General features: G+C 39.3%; 1 protein-coding gene across 2 annotated transcripts in view; it reads right to left on the bottom strand.

Moving 5' to 3' along the window:
- Positions 1-20,664, bottom strand: part of ADAMTSL1 (ADAMTS like 1) — a 392,370-nt gene that overhangs the window by 119,197 nt on the left and 252,509 nt on the right. For both annotated transcript variants that reach the window (XM_050987189.1, XM_018918349.3), the window contains 2 exons: positions 20,383-20,619; positions 4,367-4,493 (listed from right to left, as the gene is read on the bottom strand). In XM_050987189.1, the coding sequence (XP_050843146.1) occupies positions 4,367-4,493; positions 20,383-20,619 (364 nt within the window). The remainder of the gene's footprint in view (positions 1-4,366; positions 4,494-20,382; positions 20,620-20,664) is intronic.

A 20,664-nucleotide genomic window follows, 5' to 3' on the forward strand; every position in this document is an offset into this window, starting at 1 on the left:
TTAAATACTTATATTCTAATACTGCTTTATTGGTACCATTCAGATTGAAGATACTCAGTATAAGAAATTATTTTATCCATTTTGGGGAACAAAATACGTGTGTATGACACATCCTTTTGCTGTATATATACAGGGTTATTTGGACTAAGTTTGGAAAAACAGTAACTTCAATTAAAAAAAAAAATCCCTAATATTAATGGCCTTTATGCAAGCTTTATATAAAGACAGTCCTGTGCTATTATTATATCTGACTGTCCCAGATGAACACTCTGTGTTGCAGAGTTACAACTCACTGACATGTCACAGAAAACCTGGACAGTTTAAAGCCCTTGTGACCTTATATTTTCAGCTTATTTGCATCTTTTGCCCCAGGTTATTGCAAGGACTATATTTCACCTGATCTTGTGCTCTCCATTTGAAATCCTAGCACGCTTTATGTGAAATGCAAAGCTCAGTGGGATTTATGCTTATCACAGTTCTTCCTGCTTTCACAAAGCAGAAGCAGTGGGGATTGAAGGATAATTTCCTGAGGTTAACAGTGATAAGGAGGAGACATTTCCTGTGAAGAGACATGAAACTAAGCAGGCTAACATTTAGTCACAGCGCTCCCCAACAATAAGCAGAGAGACAGATTGTTGAGCAGCTGTGTGGAAAAGACACAAAATGCTTTAACAGGTGGTTGATTTTCTCTGGAGACTGTGCACAGGGAAGGAAAGGAAGGTCCTAGATAACTGAGAGGACAGTGGCTCAGGGCTGAGAAGAAAGGGCAAGGTTTTTAGGCAATAGTTAAATGTCATGTACATACATCAGATTCCCATGAGAGAGAAGTTTCTTCTAGTTTTGGATTTTTAATTTGGATTTTAGACAAATGGTTTGTCAGTTCTCATGATGAAAAATGGAGTTTTTTCTATCTCTCAGTTACTACTGATATTTAGTAGAAATCTGGAACCACATATATTTTTGACAGTCATAACAAGAGTAAATATATTTAGACAGCATTTTAGTTTCTACAATTCACTTTTAAACTACTCTACTGTACTAGTAGGTGTTAATCCTGTTTTAGAGAAATACCAGCTTTGCACTAGGTGATCAGCAGAATGCATTCACAACTTATGGGACTAACTCTCTGGCTTCTTTGTGAATAAAAAGAAGCCTGCTTAAATGCATCTCATCTTCATTGGAAGGACATACAGAGTTCCTTAAAGAAGATACCAAATAAAAAGAGAAAGATGTATTTTCTGCAGACTTCTAAAGAACCACTCAAGCCACTTAAGAAAAAAGAATATTTCTGAAATGAACTAGTGTTTTTGTAGCTTCTTAATTATTAGCCTTACAAAAGTATAGATATAGGTGCTTTCTTCTTCTTAAAAATGTAGGCTAGAATTAGGCAGCACACTACATCCTGCCCTATGTTTCTGCTCTGAAGCAACTGGAACTTGTGTACTAGCCCTGTAAATAGTGGAGAAGCTGTTTCTGTAGGAAATGCTAAGTGTTTAAAAGCTCTATGAATTTCTTTCTCTTATGCCTTTACATGATTTAAACATCAGGGAAAAGGGAACCAGATGTGAGCACCAAGAGGAAGTTACTTTAGTATTCTGAGCTCAAGACTGTGCTTGGAATGGTTTTGAGATATAAACAGCTTCAGAAACTATTGGGACAGCTCTGGAGTGAAGGTCAACTGTCCAACCCCTAGAACAGTCCTCAAGATTGAATACTATTCTTAGAGAAACAAAACTCCCAAGCGAGGCCGAATATCTAGTCACTGATGATATCTAGTCACTGATGTACATTTCCCCTCTGATTTTTCTAATGCTGCATGTTAGCCTGTCTTCCAAACCCTTGTTTAGACAGCAAATAAAACAGACATAATCCTAGAAAACCAGGATTACTTTATAAAGATAACTTGAAATTTAATTATCAACTAGTGAATCCAGTCTTCTAAAGGACTGAATAAAAAATGAATAAGGCCCCATTTGCAGATTTGTCTGTGTATTTATGTTTATAGTGACAAATAAGCAAGATCCTGACACGGATGAAGTGCCACCAGAGCTGGGGAAGATAAATGCAGAAAATGAACACAATAGATTTTTGAAAGAATTTCAACATTTAAAATCTCAAATTTCCACAACATTTACATAAATCATTTCGAAGTCAAAAAAAATCATATTATTTCACACATGTGAAGGGGATTCATAACTGTGTTTTTAAGGTTTCTAAAAACCCAATTAAAAAGAAGACTTACTATTCATAGATTCAAATTTCACAGTGTTGCATAAAAACATGTATGTTTACACCAGGGAAGGAAATAATGCCACATTACACAGACTGCACACAAAATCTACAATTTTTCTAGCTCTGCATAACAATTCTTTACAGGCAAATAAGTCTGAGAAATCCATTCTCTAACTTTTATTCACATTTGTCAGTCTAAGATTGTGCACTCTGCCATCTACTCAATATATTACCTATATAACATTCTTTACATTTAATAGGAAACCATTGGGAATAGGTACTGTGTTTTACGAACATTTTAGTCCTGTGCATAATATATTAGTGACTTTATCCTCAGTAGAGAAGAGATGAGCACCTTTGTACCACAAAACAACTAAAAAAGAATTATTTGCTCCTACAGGAAAAGACATTTGCCAAAAAAAAATTCACAAACACTACTACATCTCAAATAGCCTGGAGATTTTCAAATCTGTTCCTGCCCATTGCAAAAAGCTAAGCAATGAGGTGAAAACCCACTCCTAAATCTTTGTGAATTATTTCCTTTGTCCTCTAATTTACTATTCTGCTTCAGCGTCCTCTTATGAGGATTATTCCTTTCTTTCCTTCCTAAAAAAAGTTTCCCTTCCCTTCCCTTCCCTTCCCTTCCCTTTCCCTTCCCTTCCCTTCCCTTCCCTTCCCTTCCCTTCCCGTTCCCTTCCCTTCCCTTCCCTTCCCTTCCCTCCTTCCCTTCCCTTCCCTTCCCTTCCCTTCCCTTCCCTTCCCTTCCCTTCCCTTCCCTTCCCTTCCCTTCCCTTGCCCTTCCCTTCCCTTCCCTTCCCTTCCCTTCCCTTCCCTTCCTTCCCTTCCCTTCCCTTCCTTCCCTTCCCTTCCCTTCCCTTCCCTTCCCTTCCTTCCCTTCCCTTCCCTTCCCTTCCTTCCCTTTCCCTTCCCTTCCCTTCCCTTCCCTTCCCTTCCCTTCCCTTCCCTTCCCTTCCCTTCCCTTCCCTTCCCTTCCCTTCCCTTCCCTTCCCTTCCCTTCCCTTCCCTTCCCTTCCCTTCCCTTCCCTTCCCTTCCCTTCCCTTCCCTTCCCTTCCCTTCCCTTCCCTTCCCTTCCCTTCCCTTCCTTCTCCCTCTCCTTCTCAGCAAACACAGAGCCACTGCACTGTGTTATCAGCTACTTTGTGTGCTTTGCTCCATACCAATGCAAAGAAGCTTTTTAAAAAGCAGCTTTCCCTGTTACAGAACCCACAAATATACACACACTCTCTTCAACAAATATCGCACGGCTATTTGAATCTTTAGAGTCATGTGCTATTCAGCAACTGCACAGCTGCTCCAGAATGGTAGAGCTGGTATGATTCTAAGGCTGGGGGCAGGTCTTCAGGCTAGCACATGTGATTCCTTAGGTGTGTCCACAGAGGCATGAAAATACACCTACTTTTTAATCCTTCCTTCAAACTGACAAGACACAGCCTATTTCCATCACAAAAGTTTTAGAGCTCCATCTGTGGTGATATAAACAGACTGAAAAAATCTGTCTGGGGTTCACTGGGGCACACTAATGCTACTTTACCATTCTCAGTTAAAGCTGGGTCAGCATGCAGGAAAGGCCATGTTTTTCTGCAGGCGCCTCTCTCATGCCTGTGCCGGCACTTTCTGACAACTCCAGCTCCTCAGTTCCCTGGAGAACTGCGTGACCATGCTGAGCATGCAGGCACACGTGGTGCTAGGAGGCCTTGGAGACAGCACTCTGCCAGGCTGGCAGCACCAGCCCCTCCGGGTTCCCCTGAGCTGTAGGGCAGCATAAACCATTCTGTCAGAGCAGTGTGCACTGTCCTGTGCACAGCCAGCTCATACAGGCAGAGACGTGCTGGAAGGGCCACCTCCTCCTGCTCTCCTGCTCTTCACAAGCAGCTAGCTAGCTGAGATGGGATTATGCTGCTGACACCTTTCCACAAGCCTCTGTCCACCCCCACAACCCGACCAACAGTACGAGTAAGGCTGCTTTAACCCAAGAGGCAAGCACCTGTGGGGACAACTAGACTGAGCACCATTATTCAGGTACTTGAGAAAGAGTGGGGTGAAATCTAGCCTGCAAAAAATGAAAACTTGCTAAAAGGGGAAGGTGGCACCCTACCAGAAGGAACAGCTTACGTTTGCTTGCAGAGAGCTGGGACTTATAGTGGCCTCGAACCAGCCGGCAGGTGGACCCATCTCCATTGCAGACCCCACAGTTATCTTCCTTGACAGCACTTCCCAGCTGGTGGTCACAGCCAACAATCTGGCAAGAAAGAAAGACGTGCAGTTCAACGTGAGCACTTACCAACTGACTGCTCAATCCATCTCTGCAACTAATTACTCTAAATTTCTCTCTTAGCATCTCTAGAGGGCCATAAAGTACCCTAGCAGTGAAAGAGGCTGAGCAAATCTGGCTGGCAGTGTGCACTGAAGTTAGGCGAGAGATAGGGAACAGGTTAGTACTCAATGGCTCTTGCAGTCCAGAGGAAGAAAGGATGTTGTTGGAGGTTGTTATTTTAGGGTATTGTGAATATTTCTTGGTCAGAGTCCTATCAGAAATTTCACTTAGAGTTTCACAAAGAAAAATGCCTGAAACAGATAAAAAGACAGATAGGAAGCAGACTGACAGATAAAAGTGAAGAGCAGCATGGATCAATATCAACATGACTCTGAAATTTTACCTGCTATGCAGCTGGGAAAGCCATGTGGTTTTAATTATGTTTGACAGTAATCCCATTCCACACTGTCAATGCCTGTGTTCAGACATTGCAAAAGATCTGATAAAGAAGGCCGGAATGGTTGCAACAGAAGAATTGAGAGTCATTGCATGAATGTAATTACCTGCTCTGAAATTGGCTTTATTCCTACATGCAAATTGTCTGGTCAAAAATTTTAAGAGTTGAATAGATTCAACTCTTGAAACTAGGCTTCTCAGTTTGAAAAAACCTTGTTATTCCGAGAAGAATCAAATAGTAATTTATAATTAAGTACATTTAAAATTAATGAATGGACTATTTGTTTAACACAGTGTTAAACTGTGGCCTTTTGTTTGAACTTTAAGTTCTGCATCCGAGTTACTAATTTTTTACATAAATAATAGAAATCCAAGAAATTTTTACATAAATAATAGAAATCCAAGAAAGTCCTTGCAATGTTATAATCACCTTTGTAAGTACTAGAAAATTAAAGGCCTTCTAGCATTCTGGCATGCAGAGTAAGTGATGAACAAATATTTGTCTATAACTTCTAATGAGGTTGTGCTAAGGCTCTTAGCCAAACAGAGAATGTATATATAAACACAGAGAATTTTAAATAAAGTGTTTTTTTCAGCTTTAATTTTCCCCGCATTTCTGAGTTTTAGTTAAATCTGAGAACTGGGTCCTAGAAAATGATGAGAGCAAACAGGGCACTTATCATTAAGACTCATTAAAGCTGTATGTGTAACTTGCCCACTAAAACATTCATAGGCTAATATTTCTTATTTGTACAAATTTGAGTGTGCAGAATTACACAACTCTGCTGGGGTGAGATATACTTCTGGGTTTGTCTATGAAAATACAGGCTTTAATAACCAGTATTTTCTTTAGCAATTCAATTTCCATTTCTAACATCATTATTTTACTAGCTGCAGAATAGCTGTTTCCTTGATTATCTATCATATTGACAATATAATTAATTCAATTTAAATCATTATAGATTCAAGCTTGATGAAAGCTATCATCGAATTTGTTTGGCTTTACCTACTTCTTCCAGGTCAGAACTGGGTGAAACCTCCTATGCTTACACACTATATTATGAACCCTCTAAGGAATTAGTGAAGCCTAAAGAAGCAACAGTCACAAAAATTATACATTTCCTTCCAAATCTAGCCATATCAAGACTGCAAGAGACATTTTAACAAATTAAAAACATCACAGCAAGTAATGGTTAGAAAACTGAGGCAAAGATAAGCACATCTTGACTGTGATTGCTCCATATAACACTTCCAATTACAGATATACTAATTGTATCCACAGTACTGTGTAAGATTTCTGTCTATTTTTTTTCTGAATAAGAATATTCCTACAGGAGCTGAACCACCTTTGATATACACAGACTGGTATGCTTTATCTTCCATGAATGTCACTGTTTAAAAAAGATGGTAAAAAGGATCATTTGTATGATCTGAAAACTGTATATCAATGCCTTCAAATCAGACTTTCCTTCAAGTGCATTAGAGATCACTAGCACCCACAATGAGAAGGGTCCTGCTGGGGAGCCCAGATAACAGAAGAAAGGTCAGAATTCCCTTTCATTTCTGCTGAAAAGTTCAGTTTAGAGTGGTACACATATCTTTATGCCTTTGCCTATTTTGAAATGAATACGTGAACTGTTTGGATAGGAAATTGGCTGGATCTTAAATCCAGGTATGAGGTAACCAGTTAAAAAAACCTGAGCATTTACTACTTGAAAGCATTTTTAACTTTATGAATCACCAACTCACATGTTGCCATGGGCTATACCCTGATTAAAGTTAATTTATAAATGGAGAAATTTGGAGCTAGGTCACAACTTGTGGAGGAAACCACCAGGAAAATCTCAGGTGTGAAAGGAAGTTATATTATGGTATATTTGTCTTTTTTTGAGTTGGATAGCCATTGCCAGTGTACAGCATAAAAATATTTCTTCTGTTGAAATGCTGCATTTCAAATGGAAGTATGAGCAAAGTGTAAGTATGGAGACCTTTGTGATTACTAACATTTCTGTGGTATGTACAAAATGTACATTAACCTTACTGTATTTGGCAGTGTCTCAGATAATTTTATGCAATTAAAAGTTTTGATGAAATTAAATGAATTTCCTATTTGTTCCCAAGGTCTCTGCAGAAATTTTTTCTTTACTGTGTTAGATTATGTGTCTAGATAGATATGCAGAGCTCTGGGAATATGTATGAAATTTTCATTAAAAAAAATTGATGAGTAATTAACCAATGCCTGAAATAAAAAATATTCCCAAGTTTATGCTTTTTTCTTTTCCTTTTCCTTTTCCTTTCAATGCCAAACTATTCATTTTTTTCCTTTCCCTCTTCCTTTTCCTTTTCATTTTCCTTTCAACGCCACCCTTTTCCTTTTCCTTTTCCTTTTCCTTTTCCTTTTCCTTTTCCTTTTCCTTTTCCTTTTCCTTCCCCTATTATTTAGGGAAATTCTTCCATCTTTGAAGGCAATTACATGAACTAGAAAGGTTGCTGGTATTTGAAGTGGAGTCACTGAAGCTTTAAAATGAAAAACAGTACTCCAGATCTCTTATATGAGTTTTTAGTAGCTCTTACATGAAAACATTTTGCAGGCTGGACTTTTGTGACAGCAAAAGACCAGACAAGGAAATATTAAAGTGCTCCTGAAAAACTACACAGCTCATGAGAGCAATATCTTTTGTCTCTGAGTGGAAGAAGCAGAAGTTTGGCTGAGTTGAAAACATGTCAGTTCCATAGCATTATTTTCACTGTCCATCAAGGCTGTAGAGAACTCATTGAAAAAGGTTATGGAAGGGGTGAAATATGTCACCACTCACCAAGAAATCTGCAAAGGGTTAACAAGGAACAGAAAGGCAGAATTGTTTCTTCCAGCATCCACCCTTAGCATGAACAAAACACAGAGGGAAGGTTTTAAAATGGCTGTAATCAGAGATGTTGAAGATGCAAGACACTGGGAGAGGCCAGCTACCAAGAGAAGTAGACTGACTTGGTCTGCAGAACTAGAAAAGTCTGCCAAGACCCTGACCTATGGGCATATTCACCTGATGAGAGGTGGTTGAGGACCTCATCATGAAAATAGCACTGTGGAAGGCATTGCTACATCAGCAAGGAAACAGTATGGATACTGTACCTCCAATATCCAGCTCAGAGTAATGGTTTGGGGGACACAGTTTGAAATAACTTAATGACATTTTTGAATTGGAAGTCTAGGGAGTATTTCACTCTCCTAGAAGCCTTGAAATGTCAAGTCCTTGTCTTGGTCTGAAGCTGGATCTAATGTTGAAATAATGAAGTTTCTGTGGAGTAGAAACTTCCCTTTCCAATGCATTTTAGTTCTGATCTCAATATATCCTGGGAGGTTTAGGGAGATGAAGTCTTTTTCAATCCATAAAGGTCTGGGAAGGAAGCCCCCACTAGAAAGGAAAATTGATTACTACAACAAATTGTGCTTGGAAATGTTCTGAAGTAAGCAGTTTTCATACTTATTTCTATTATATGTTAAGCTTCCTCTCCTTAAAGCAGGGTAATGAAGCACAGACTTTCCACACTGGAATCTTTAGAGTTTCAAGTTGCTGAAGTGCGGTCAGAGGCTTGAACTGCACATTGTTACGGCACAAAATGTGTATTGTTACTGCACAAAATGTCAAAAAACAGCTCCATTAAGTACCCTGACTATCTAATCCAAACTCCATTAAAATCAAGAACATGTACTTACAAGTTTGATAAATTTTGGATGAAGCTCTTATGTGTTTCTAAAAGTGCTTCTATGAAGCTCATTACTACTGTGGTTAAATGCCCTTAAAGCAAAGGCAGATTTTGCAGAGCTCTGGATGTCTTTCAGTATATGGAAAATGTCAGCCATGTAGTACCAGAGTGAGGAAATCACAGGTGAGTACCAACTGCCTGCCCAGACCTTCTTCATCACCTCTAAAGTGAGCTGATTTTTTATTCTCCTTGTGGGTTTGGTGTAGAAAGTCTAACAAGAAAAAGCCAGAATAATAACAGCTAATCCCTAGTTGGCCAAGCCTGTATTGTTTTCTGGCATAAGGTACCACAGTTCTACTCAGAGGTAAAGATTCCATATTATATTTTAGGCTGAAGTCCCAGACTTCATGCTGAGTTTGACTCTCCCCCCGTCTTCCCCCCAAGCCCCCCTTACTCCACTTGATGGCTTACGGGTTGACAAAACAAAAATAAGGATATTCCTGACTCTGAGGCACACTGCAAAATAATTTTACAGGATGCTGTAAGAAAAGAGATGGCTATCAGATTAGTAGATCCACTGCTTGCATGTTGTTTAAAGGCATCGGGCTAAAAGTCCCACAACAGGAGTTGGAACTAATCATTGAGTGCATGCATGAGTATTATAAGTGCATGTGTTCCCCTTGTGGACTTGAACTCTGGCTCAATTTAGCAGATTTTTCCAGAAATAAAACTGGACCAGCAATGACAGGTTCTGCTCCATCCCTGCTACTCTGGAAATAGCCTGAAGTAAGAAGTTTTCATAATAATTTCTATTTAGTATTAAGAAATCCTAGGCAGGAAATAATGTAATAAAGCAAGCTTGCAAATCCAGGCAATTATAAATAAATCTCTCTGTTTTTCAAGGGGCATGTCTGCAGCTCAAACGCAAGAAGTTCTGAGAATCTGAGAAAAACAAAGTTGCCCTTCACATAGATACTAATGTGGGGCTCAATGTGGGACTTGTGTGGATTGTCACTGCTCAGTTGAAAAAGGTTTTGGATCAGAGCCATCACTTCAACTGGGTTCAAAATCCTGTTTTACAGAATCAGCATGAAGAGCTGCTCTACTCTGCAAATTACTGAGGAGAGAACAAGCTCGAGCCTGTACAGCAAACTGGATCTTTGTAGGTGGCTGTGACATGAGGACTTGCAGCTTCTGCTGCTGAGGTATCTGCCCTTCAGTGCACTGATGCCTTTGAGATGACATTTTACAGCCCCAGCATTTTTCTGGCACAGCCTCATGACATTACCCGGTCAAAGGCAATCTTGACCAGTACCAACCATATGCAATCAGTGCACTTGCTTGGTATTTCAGAGAAATATACCTTGCAACTCTTCAGGCAGTGTGAAACAAACTTCAGTTACTTATGAGTACCCCAATTGTTAAATACATTGAATTGAAGTGGCTGAGATACACCTTCCAACACATGAAACATGGCTGACTAGATTGCAGATTTGTTGCCTTATCTACCAATAATCCATTGCAACCAATCTATAGATCCTGCTTGGTACCTGTCCCACCACTCTTAGGTAGCCAGAGAGCTCTGCTATTAATATATTTAAACAAAGACCCTTATACAGTCTCACTCAACCAGCACAGCAGACACAACATATTGGGAATCAATGGTTCAGCCAAAGCTCTAGAAGGAAACAGCAAACACCCAGCAGCAGAAGGAACATTTCTTAATTTTCTCTCAGGGAAAAATAAATATACACTTGCCCTGAAGCTACCCTTGATTTAACAAATAGAAATTAAACTAATTTTAAAGCTGCCACCTCTAGATAAGGATTACAGATGCTCTAAAGTCTTGGATATAGCGAAAAGTTAACTCATTACATGCAAATTTAATTAGGAGGAATCTTCCAAGATAAAAAAAAAAAGATTGAATTTTTCTTGAAGAAGGAGAAAAGAACCCCCTAACCCTGTTTTTTTTCCAGCTAGTCTTTGGCAGATCATTACTGAAATACTTGCTTTTCTCCAGAAGAATCACATCTATTGTCTGGATATCTTAGCAGTTCCAGAGGAAAAATCTGTCAGTTTTTGAAGAATATTAAAACACTACATCAGAAAGTGATTGCAAAGGCCAATCTAAGACAAAATTCATCAAGGCAGTTCTCCCTCAGCTTCTTGGTAGCAATGTCCTTGAGAAACCAAGAGTAGATTCTGCCTGCTGGACCTATTCTTTTCTCCTAGAACATGAAACACTAATTGTAAAAGCATTTAATTGACACTTGTGACAAATTACATTTGACTGCGATTCTTTGTAAGCTCTGGTGACCTCATGACATGCTTGAAATTGCTATTTAGAGCTCTCTTCTCTTGGGCTGTACAGGCTTCTTTTGTTGGCAGGAGTCAGTCCTCTGCTGGCTGGATCAATGGAGATGCAGCTGCAGAGCTTTGTTCTACCAGCGCCAGCAAAGATTTTCTGGTACTTTGGCAGTCACATAATCTGTGTTATCAAGGAACAGATATCTTCCACAGTTCAAACACTTGAGAGAGGCTACTTGTCCCCAGGCTACTGCTGAAACAGCTTAGCTAGTGTATTTGGTACTCCATGCTGCGGCTCAGTGTGTAAGAGGAGTGCATGCAAGCCCTAGAAGACATTTAGGATCACAGAGGAAACTATCTCAAATGCCTGCAAAACACCTCTCCTGGGTCTTCACAGTCACGGGACCCCTTGCCAAGGTCTTCAGTGAGAACCACAAATCTGTTTTGCTGAGGACTCTCAAAACTGCCCTGCCATTGCAGATATCTTGCCATCCTCATACAGCAATAAAGCCACTGCACCACTCTAACAGCTCAGGCTTTTAGGTGTGCTAAAGAAATACATGAACAGAGATTATTTCCTGGTAACTGAAAGAGAACCCTTAGAAGTCTCCAAGCTGCTCTTTTTAATTTCTTATTATTGTAAAAGCTCCAAATGACAATGCTCCTCCCTCTGCCACCAGCTAAGGGAGCTGCTGTGAGTGCTGCTGGTCAAAGACATGTGAGCAGTAGATAAACTGGTCAGCACTTGTTGTTCCTGCTAAAAGACTAGAACAAAGTATCCCTGCGGGGGTGCTAACCTCTGTTAGCCCAGAAAGTAAAAAACTGGTAACTCAGGGCAGGGGAGTTCTAATAGCGCAACTGAGGAGTCTTTCACACACAAAAAATGATCCCATTTCCCTTCCACTCTCCACCACAAAGCTGTTCCTACCTGGCATGATGGTAGCAATTTAAGCATTTGGCTACTACTCTTATGAATCATGGATCTCCACCCCACTTCTTTCTGTGTGCTGGAAAGATATCACAGTGGGGGAAAAGCTACCTCTTTTGCCTCAGAAAAACTGAAATTCATCAACAAGAGAAGAAAATTATGATTTGCTACCTGCAAAATACTCAAACGGCAATTCAGTCATTCAGCCCGACACAGGTTCAAAGCATACGACCAACAAATCAAGAATTCAGTACTTTCTGAAAAGTTATCTCTGCAAAAGATGTCTAGGTTTCAATGGACTATTAAAAAAAAAAGGTTACAAACAGGAAGCAGAAATAGCTGAACTACACAAGACTGAAATCCCAGCACTACCTAAATACCTTGACATATTTTTCCACAAATAATTTCCTTTTTATGACCCTATTTCTGTCATAGTCTTGGCAGAAGAAAAAGATTATTAGGAGAAGTTTATTAGAAGTTTATTAAAAGATTATTAGGTGTTAGGAGCAAACCACCTCTAAAATAATACAGGCTGGTGGAAACACAAATGGTACTTGTTTGTAGAGAATTAATAAAACAAAGGCCATTCATTTCTCTACCTTGTCATCAAACAGGAAAATAACAGCACTTTCAGTCCTCCTGTGTGAGGGAAAGACAGAAATACAGGTAAAAATCTCCTACTGAAAGTTACTGTCTCAGAGTTTTCACAGTTAGATAACGTCTAGGTGTACAAAAAAGGATCTTGCGAAAACCAGCACACAATCCTCCTTGTTACCAGTGCTAAAGGAGGACAAGAAAAGTCCCTAATATTGGACCAATTAATGCTGCAGGGTGGAAAAAATGCAGATCAGGGGTTAAAACATGGGGCTGGATAGACTCCTGGTGGTCTCTTTCCCCAGAACTGGAGCTGACTTGAAAGGAAGGCATGCAAAGAAATCATATCCCAAGCCAAGGAATGACTAGGACGAGCCATGGGCCCAGCTGCAAATTCCTGCAGCTATGTCCCAAGTGTATCCCACATGGTCAGTCAGGGCCCAAGGCAGGCTTGTAAGCCTTTGAAAACCTGCTGAGGTGACAACCTAATCTTATTTTTACCTGTCTCATGCAGGTTTACTGTGCCAATGAATAAAATTTCCATACACCAGACTCCAAACATGGAACACTGGTATCCTGATTAGCTCTGTATTTTGGGCTGAACTGGAAACAGGAGAGGGTGTGTGCAGCAACAGTTTGTACACTAAAGAGAGAAGGAGGAACTCTCTATCGTGAAGTCATGGTACACAGGACATACAGCACAGTCACCTATTTAAAGTAGGGCGGATTTTCCCAGTCTAGACACACACACACACACACACACACACACACACAGAGCCATTTTAAGTATTGGCATATCTAGAACCACAGAATAGAACTATGGACTAGTTTGGGCTGTAAGGGACCTTTAAAGGTCAATTAGGTCAACCCCCTAGCCATTGGCTGAACGCAGAATCAAAAAAAGACCTCCAAGATCACCAAGTCTGACTTCTGACCAGCTACAGGTAACTAGAGTTAGCGAAACGTAACTAAGCTTGTTAGCTTGTTAGCTGCACTTGAATTCACTGTGCAGCACAGCAAATAAACTCTTAGGAATTAATAAATCGGAATTTTTAAAAAACTACCTTCAGTATTATGTGGAAGTAGATGTTTAAAGAGAAATTTAATACTCTGTAAATAGTAAACATTAATATAGGCATTTCTGGAATGCAGCTTTCTTTAATGAATAACCTGTAAAATTAGGAGAAGGTAAAGGAGAAAACAGTCCAGTTTTGTGAGAAGAAATGAAAGGCTGTTTTTGGTCCTAAAGAAATTTTTTGTTATAATAAATTTAGTAAACAGCCTTCTTAAACATCCCCAGTTTTATAATCATTGGATCTGATCCTACAATTAGAGCTATAATATGATTCATCATTTCATTCTATCATTTGGATGAAATAATTTTATAGTCTTTATTAAAAAACCCCACAAATAACAGTAATAGTAATAGTAATAATGAAAACACTCATACAATTAGAAATAGTCTTGGTTTACCAACAGAAGAATAGCTTTTCAAGTTTTATGTAGAAAGCAGAAAGCAAAAGAAATTTAAGGAATCAAGAGATTTCCTCAGAGAAATTTAAGGAATCAATAGGTCTTACACTTCTACATGTACAAGAAGTCAGTTTGTATACAACTCTTCCCAAATACATTTCTCATCAGTTTCTCGGACTAGCAGAACAGGTTTTGACTTTACAGCCAAATGTTGAGGTTAATTGCAGCACCACTATTTTTTTTTGAGAATTTTCTGCTAAAGTTTACTCTAACTTTCATAGATCATGGCTACACTTTTCCCCTTTGATTGGAAGCCTAACACTGTTTCATCCTTTCAGCAGATAGTTTAGTTATGGACATTTTCAGTGTTTAACCTTTCAACACGAAAATGGCGCAGCTGTCATGATTTTTCACAGAGAAGAACTGATGTTGTCCTGAGCTATGGCTGAAATCTTTAAAGCAAACCCACAAATCATACACTTCACAGAAGCTTATGTGACGTGTGGTCCCCTGGGATCCCTGGGCTGGAGAGGCTGAAAGGATAGCAGAAGGCAAGGGACACTCTGTCTGTGTAAGTAAAAAGACTGCCTCGGCTGAAAATGTCCTGTTCATAATTGTGACTTCAGGGAAGCAATACTCATTTACATGAGGTGAGAATTTGGCTATGGTATTGGTGGAAAATGCTTTTGGGAAACTACACAACAATTTACTATTTGGCCACATATTTAATGAAAGCCATAAAAATTACCCCGATCTGGTGTTGTACAGCAACACACAGATTCTGACATCCGTACTGGAGATAGAAGCAGCCTTGAATAATCCTTCAACACCCATTAGAGGAAGCAAAGACTTTCTTGTTCTCCCTTGCCTTGAGTTAAGAAAAAGAAAATTTTTCTGAATTCACACAAGCAGAAGGCAAAAATTATATTGAGAGAGAATTAAGTATGAGGACTACGATAACAGGAAGAAGAGAAAGGGATGAGGAAAAGAGATTCTGACAGGGAAAACCAATAACGCAAAGGAGATTTTGTCTACATTACTAAAAGGAAGGGAGGAAGGGAGGAAGGAAAGAAGGAAGGAAGGAAGGAAGGAAGGAAGGAAAATACCCATGTTGCTTCCTTTTCAGAGAGATTAAACACAAGGTGTGAGCTGCACATATAGATCAGTATTCCAACACACATGCTCAGTGCTGCCAATTTCCTTGTTTTTTTGCTGTGATAATGTGAAGTGTGATGACAAAGAATGAGCTTGATTTCAAATAAAAGGAGGAGCAGGCTGTTCCTGAAGGACTGCACCCCTTGCAAAGCAACCCACATTGCAGCAGCTTGTGAAGAGCTGCAGCTCACAAGACATACTTATGCTGAAGAAGTTCATGGAGAACTGTCTCTCCTGGGACAGATCCCACACTGGAACAGGGGAATGATTCCTCTCCCTGAGCAGCGGCAGGAGCAATGCGTGATGAACTGATTGTAACCTCTGCTCCCCATCTCCCTTTATTGCTCACAGGGAGGAGGAAGAGGAAGGAGGGGGAGGCAGGGGGGAAGATGTTTTTTGAGATTTGTTTTACTTCTCTTCCTCTGATTTTTTTATTGGCAATAAATTCAATTAATTTCTCCAAGTCTGTTTTGCCCATGATAGCAATCAGTGACTGACCTGTTCCAGTCCTTATCTCAACTCATGAGCCTTCAGTAAAATTTCTCTCCCCACATGGTTGCAGAGAGCAGCTTTGGTGGGTACCTGGCATCCAGCCAGGATCAACCCACCATTCTCCAACTCTGCAGCTTCAACTGTTGTATGCAGAAGTTGCTTATACTCTCAAAACCATAAAAAAGGATTTAAAATACAGGAATTTATTTTGCAAACAGGGGAAATTAAACTAGAAACTGGAAGCTTTAAATGCATTGTCCTCATCCTACCCATTAATTCTATCTATAAAGACATTTCATAATGTGGAACTTTAAATCATTATTTCCTTAAAGACCATTCTATTGACTTCAGCATTGAGGTTCAAGCTAGTTGTAATACACCAATGGGACATATTATAAGTTGAAGTAAACTCAAAAGGAGACCCAAAGATCTGAGAAGCAATCTGTATTTCTTTAAAAAAAGGAGAAAGAAAGGACACCCAAATTGCAGAGATATCCATAGAACAAGGGATTTAAAATGTTCAGGAGGAGCAAGAAGATTAGGAAGAACGAGAACATATAACATTTTTTTTGGTTTGAGAAATGTTATTTTCTACAGAGAGAAAAAAAATTATGTTCAGACAGTAATTCCTATTAATTTCTTAGGTGTTTCACAGAAAGAGCAAAGGCAAGTTATAAATCTCTTTGTGGGAAAAATGCATTTATATAACATGGAAATATACATGTTTATATAATATGGAGACAGACAAAATGCTCACAGCTTGCATGATTTCTGGACTATCACAGTCATGGGTACGGGCCTATGCCTTGAGTATATCTGAATCTCCAAGCACATAACTTCTCCAAAACTCTCTCTATCTATAAATAAAATTAAAAATATTTTTAAGAATCTCTAACCATACTCCTGAAATGAAAGATTCAGGGATACAGCTTGTTCTATACACAAATTTGGCTTTGCTTGCCCTGAATAGAATCAGATGTGTCTTCAGACTTTAACTACTAAGTGGCCAGGAGGCAAAACAAAGGCTTCAGCTCAAAATCTCATAAACAAAGACTCATAAATATGCAACTAAGGTACTGGTAGTCTTAAATGTCCAGACTGTATGAAAAATAAAGGATAAATATGAGAGAGGGATCCTAAAATTTCCAAATACTGCATCTTTGTACAATTACATTATTGACCATGAGAGTGAAATCCATCACCTTTAAATCAGGAGTGGGTAGTGAGGCACACAGAAGCAATACAACTAACCTTCAGTTTCAGTAGTCTGGGGAACAGTTGGGTTGGCCCAAGTCTTGGGTACAAAGAAATATATTCCTATGGTAACTTCAGATAATTAACACTGTTGTTTGACCTACTGGGAAAATTGCTCTATATCAGCATACACTGATCTTAATATCACTTTTACTAATTCAGGACTTTTGCACATAATTAAATAAAGATATGTTTTATGTATAATATTGTATCTCAAGAACATCTTCTTGGCTGCCATAACACTTGGATCAATGCAAGCCAATAGGAGGGTAAACTTAAAGTTGCTTTCAGTAGTTTTGCTCTGAGCAATCCATAAAACACATCTCTTCATGTTCAACATAGTGTAATTGTTGCAAAGGACCTGTTATTGAAGAATCATAGAATATTCTGAGTTGGAAAGGACCCATCTGGATCATCTAGTCCAACAGCTGTCCCTGTGGAGGACACTCCAAGTATCAGAACATGTGCCTGAGAGCATTGTACAAATGCTTCTTAAAGTCAAACAGGCTGGTGCTGTGACCACTTTGCTGGGGAGACTGTTACAGTGCCCAACCAACCTCTGGGTGAAGAATCTCTTTCCTTATATCCAATTTAAACCTTCTAATGCTCAGCTTCATGCCATTTCCCAAAGTCCTGTCACTGGCCATGGGAGTGGTACTTCCTTCTCCCCTCATGAGGATGTAGAAGGCCACAAAGAGATTTCCCCTCAGTCTCCTCTTCTCCAGGCTGAGAAGAAAAAGGGACCTGAGCCACTCCTCACACACCTTCCCCTCAAGGTCCTTCACCATCTTTGTGACCCTTTGGACATTCTCTAACAGTTTCATGTCTTATATTGTGAGACCCAAACCAGCCCCCAGCACTCGAGGTGAGGCTGTCCCAGAGCAGAGCAGGACAATCCCCTCCCTTGCCCAGCTGTGATGCTGTGCCTGATGCCCCCCAGGACAGGGTTGGCCCTCCTGGCTGCCAGGGCATTGCTGACCCATGTTCAATTTGCCATCAGCCAAGACCCCCAGGTCCCTTTTTGCAGGGCTGTTCTGCTGCATCTCATTCTCCAATTTGCATAAAAAAACAGGGTTGCTGTGTACCAGGTGCAGAATCTGGCTCTTGCTGGTTAACTGCATAAGAAACACACTTCACTTTTTAATCTTCAGGGCCTTATATGGAAGACACATCTTAGGAGACTTCATTTTTTGCAGTCGTGACAAACTATATGTATATTATTACAGTCATCTGCCTCAAATCATGCCATTCCAGAGACATCTCATGAAAAAGTTGCTTTTCTTCCAGGATCATTATGAATTCTCACAAACTACTGAGACCCATGATTATTATGTTTACAGCATGTCAACCACTTTAGGTAAGCGGTAGCCTGCAGCTCCTACTGCAAATGAATAGAAGTGATTTCTAAAATCACATTTTGTCTTCTCTGAAGTCTACATGCATTCCCTACAATTACAGAAATAAGTTTATTCACACAAATGTTACAGAGAAAGAATGCCCCGCTGATTCTTCTATAACATTATGGTTTCCCAATCTTTTAAAATAACCTTTATAGAAGCAATGGAAGATCTTTGTTTTAAAGGAAGCTCACCATTTATTATGCCAAATTTCATGCTCTTTACCATTCTGGACCACTTATGTAGGACTAGCTCTTGCTGTGATAGATGGTAAAGCAATTTATTTTGTATAGCACATAGGACACATCTAATTATGGATTTTTTAATGCAGCACCTCTACTGTCACAAAGATATGACAGGCTAACAGGGATACACTGAGACAATAATATTTTGAGTTGCTTTAAATTTAACACACCCATTTTTCCTTGGGAGGAATACAGCATGAGCTGTATTCCTCACAGGAATTATTTATAGCTTAATTATTTTTTTGTTCATCCTCAAAAACACAGTAATTGTAAATATATGGCAAATTTGTTGAAGATACGGAATGCTGAAGAATATGGGAACTAAAAAGTTATTTATGCATTAAAAATTATTCTACCATTTTAGGGTATATAGGAAAAGAGTTAGTTTAACTAAATTTACTCAGGGACACAAGTGTTAGTATATTATATCTATTCTCAAGCTACAGAGAAATCACATCAGTGTTTATAATTTTAGCAGTGCAGCTACCTTTAGACTTTCAAGTAAGAATGTCATGAGAATGCAAATGAGTTTGTTTTAGATGCTCAGGAACTCTGTTTCTAAGGGAAAGTTTTCTTGAGAAAAAGTTTGCTTCATATTTGGACTAAGCCAGAAATCAGCCTGCTCGTAAATCCTAGGCCACTATATGCAAAAAACTTTGAATCTTTTTTCCTTCCAGATTTTTGTGCTTCCAGTCAAGTTTTTAAGATTTGAAAACAGAAAACAAGACTAAAATAGTCTGTCTCATTAGGCAATCTATAATTTTGAGATGCATGCCCTTGGTTTAGGTCAAGAGGTCTAGATGATTGCCTTCTTCAGATCACAAATGAGGTTAACCCAGGAACTATCTACTCTATTTCATTTACTTCAGGACTGCTTCTGGCTCATAATAGAAAATCAAAGAGAAAAGAAATAGGGAGGAAAGCTTCCCCCCACAAAAAAGCAGTTGAAAATACGCTAGAAAGCCAACAACACATCAAGTTTACATAGATTTTAAGGTCACTGTGCAATGAAACATGAATCTATACTCAACTGCTTTTGAAACTTTGGTGTGCTTATAACCTAACAGAATGGTGAAAAAGTCCTCCCCTTCATCATCCAGGAGCCTACATGTAGTTTAAAAGAATTAAGTCCGATGTAGATAGAGTAAGTCATTCAACAGAAGCAACGATAGAGCACCAATGTATAAATAAAAACCTAAAGATAATAAAAAAACAAATTAGGATGCAAATAAATTAGTTGAATGACCAAGAGATCTCCACACACTGTGAAGCGAAGGGTCAAAAAGTCCCCATTTCTCATTGATAACTAATAAGGAATGCTAAGGTCCAAGGAGATGTAGCAGCTTGCTTAGTCCTACAGAAAAAATGGCAGTATTTTTCACTTTAGTGCCTCATCTACTGCCATGCAGGTTTCTGATTTACAGGGAGCAATAATCCTCAAAGATAATGTAATTTGATTGATAGACCTTGAGAACTTTGATGTATCTAAATTAAAAGCTACAACATTACTTTGTACTTGCTGCTTCAAATCAGATATGCTACTGCAGCTAACTATAGAGAACAGTTCAAAACCATACAATAAAATCCTTCAAAAGAATCCCAAGGGAACAGCATAAAGCGAGAAAATAATATTTGAGATTATACACATCTCCCCCTTCAACCCCCATTCCTCCTCAAAAAAAAAAAAACCAAAACCAAAAACCCCAAAAAACAGTAAAAGAAATTAATTTAAGTAAATGAAAACAGATGATTAAAATAGAGACCCTAAAATTACACAAGTATGGAAGAGGAGAGGGAATGAGCATGTGAGACAGATCTGAGAAGGGGAGTCATGAAGAGAAGGGCTGAGGCAAGGCTTATTTCCTTACTTGGCACAAGCCACTGATGCACATGTCCAGGGATTCAGTGTAGCACCGTGTCCCATCCAGAACTTTTGGAGCCAGCTCCACAACCAGAGCCGTTCCTCTGGCTTGGCATTTAAGTGAGCATGGGTTGTCAGGGTCATTAGAGACGGGAAGCCACTCATACAACTGCCCCTGGTACTTGACATCGTTGTGAGCAGAGCACTGCTGGGCACGAAAATCACCTGCTTCTGGTGGGCAATCCTGCAGAAAAGAAGGAGGAGAAGATCAGCAGACCTAGTCAGGACA

Source organism: Serinus canaria, chromosome Z, assembly GCF_022539315.1.
Source record: "Serinus canaria isolate serCan28SL12 chromosome Z, serCan2020, whole genome shotgun sequence".
Classification (NCBI taxonomy): Eukaryota; Metazoa; Chordata; class Aves; order Passeriformes; family Fringillidae; genus Serinus; species Serinus canaria.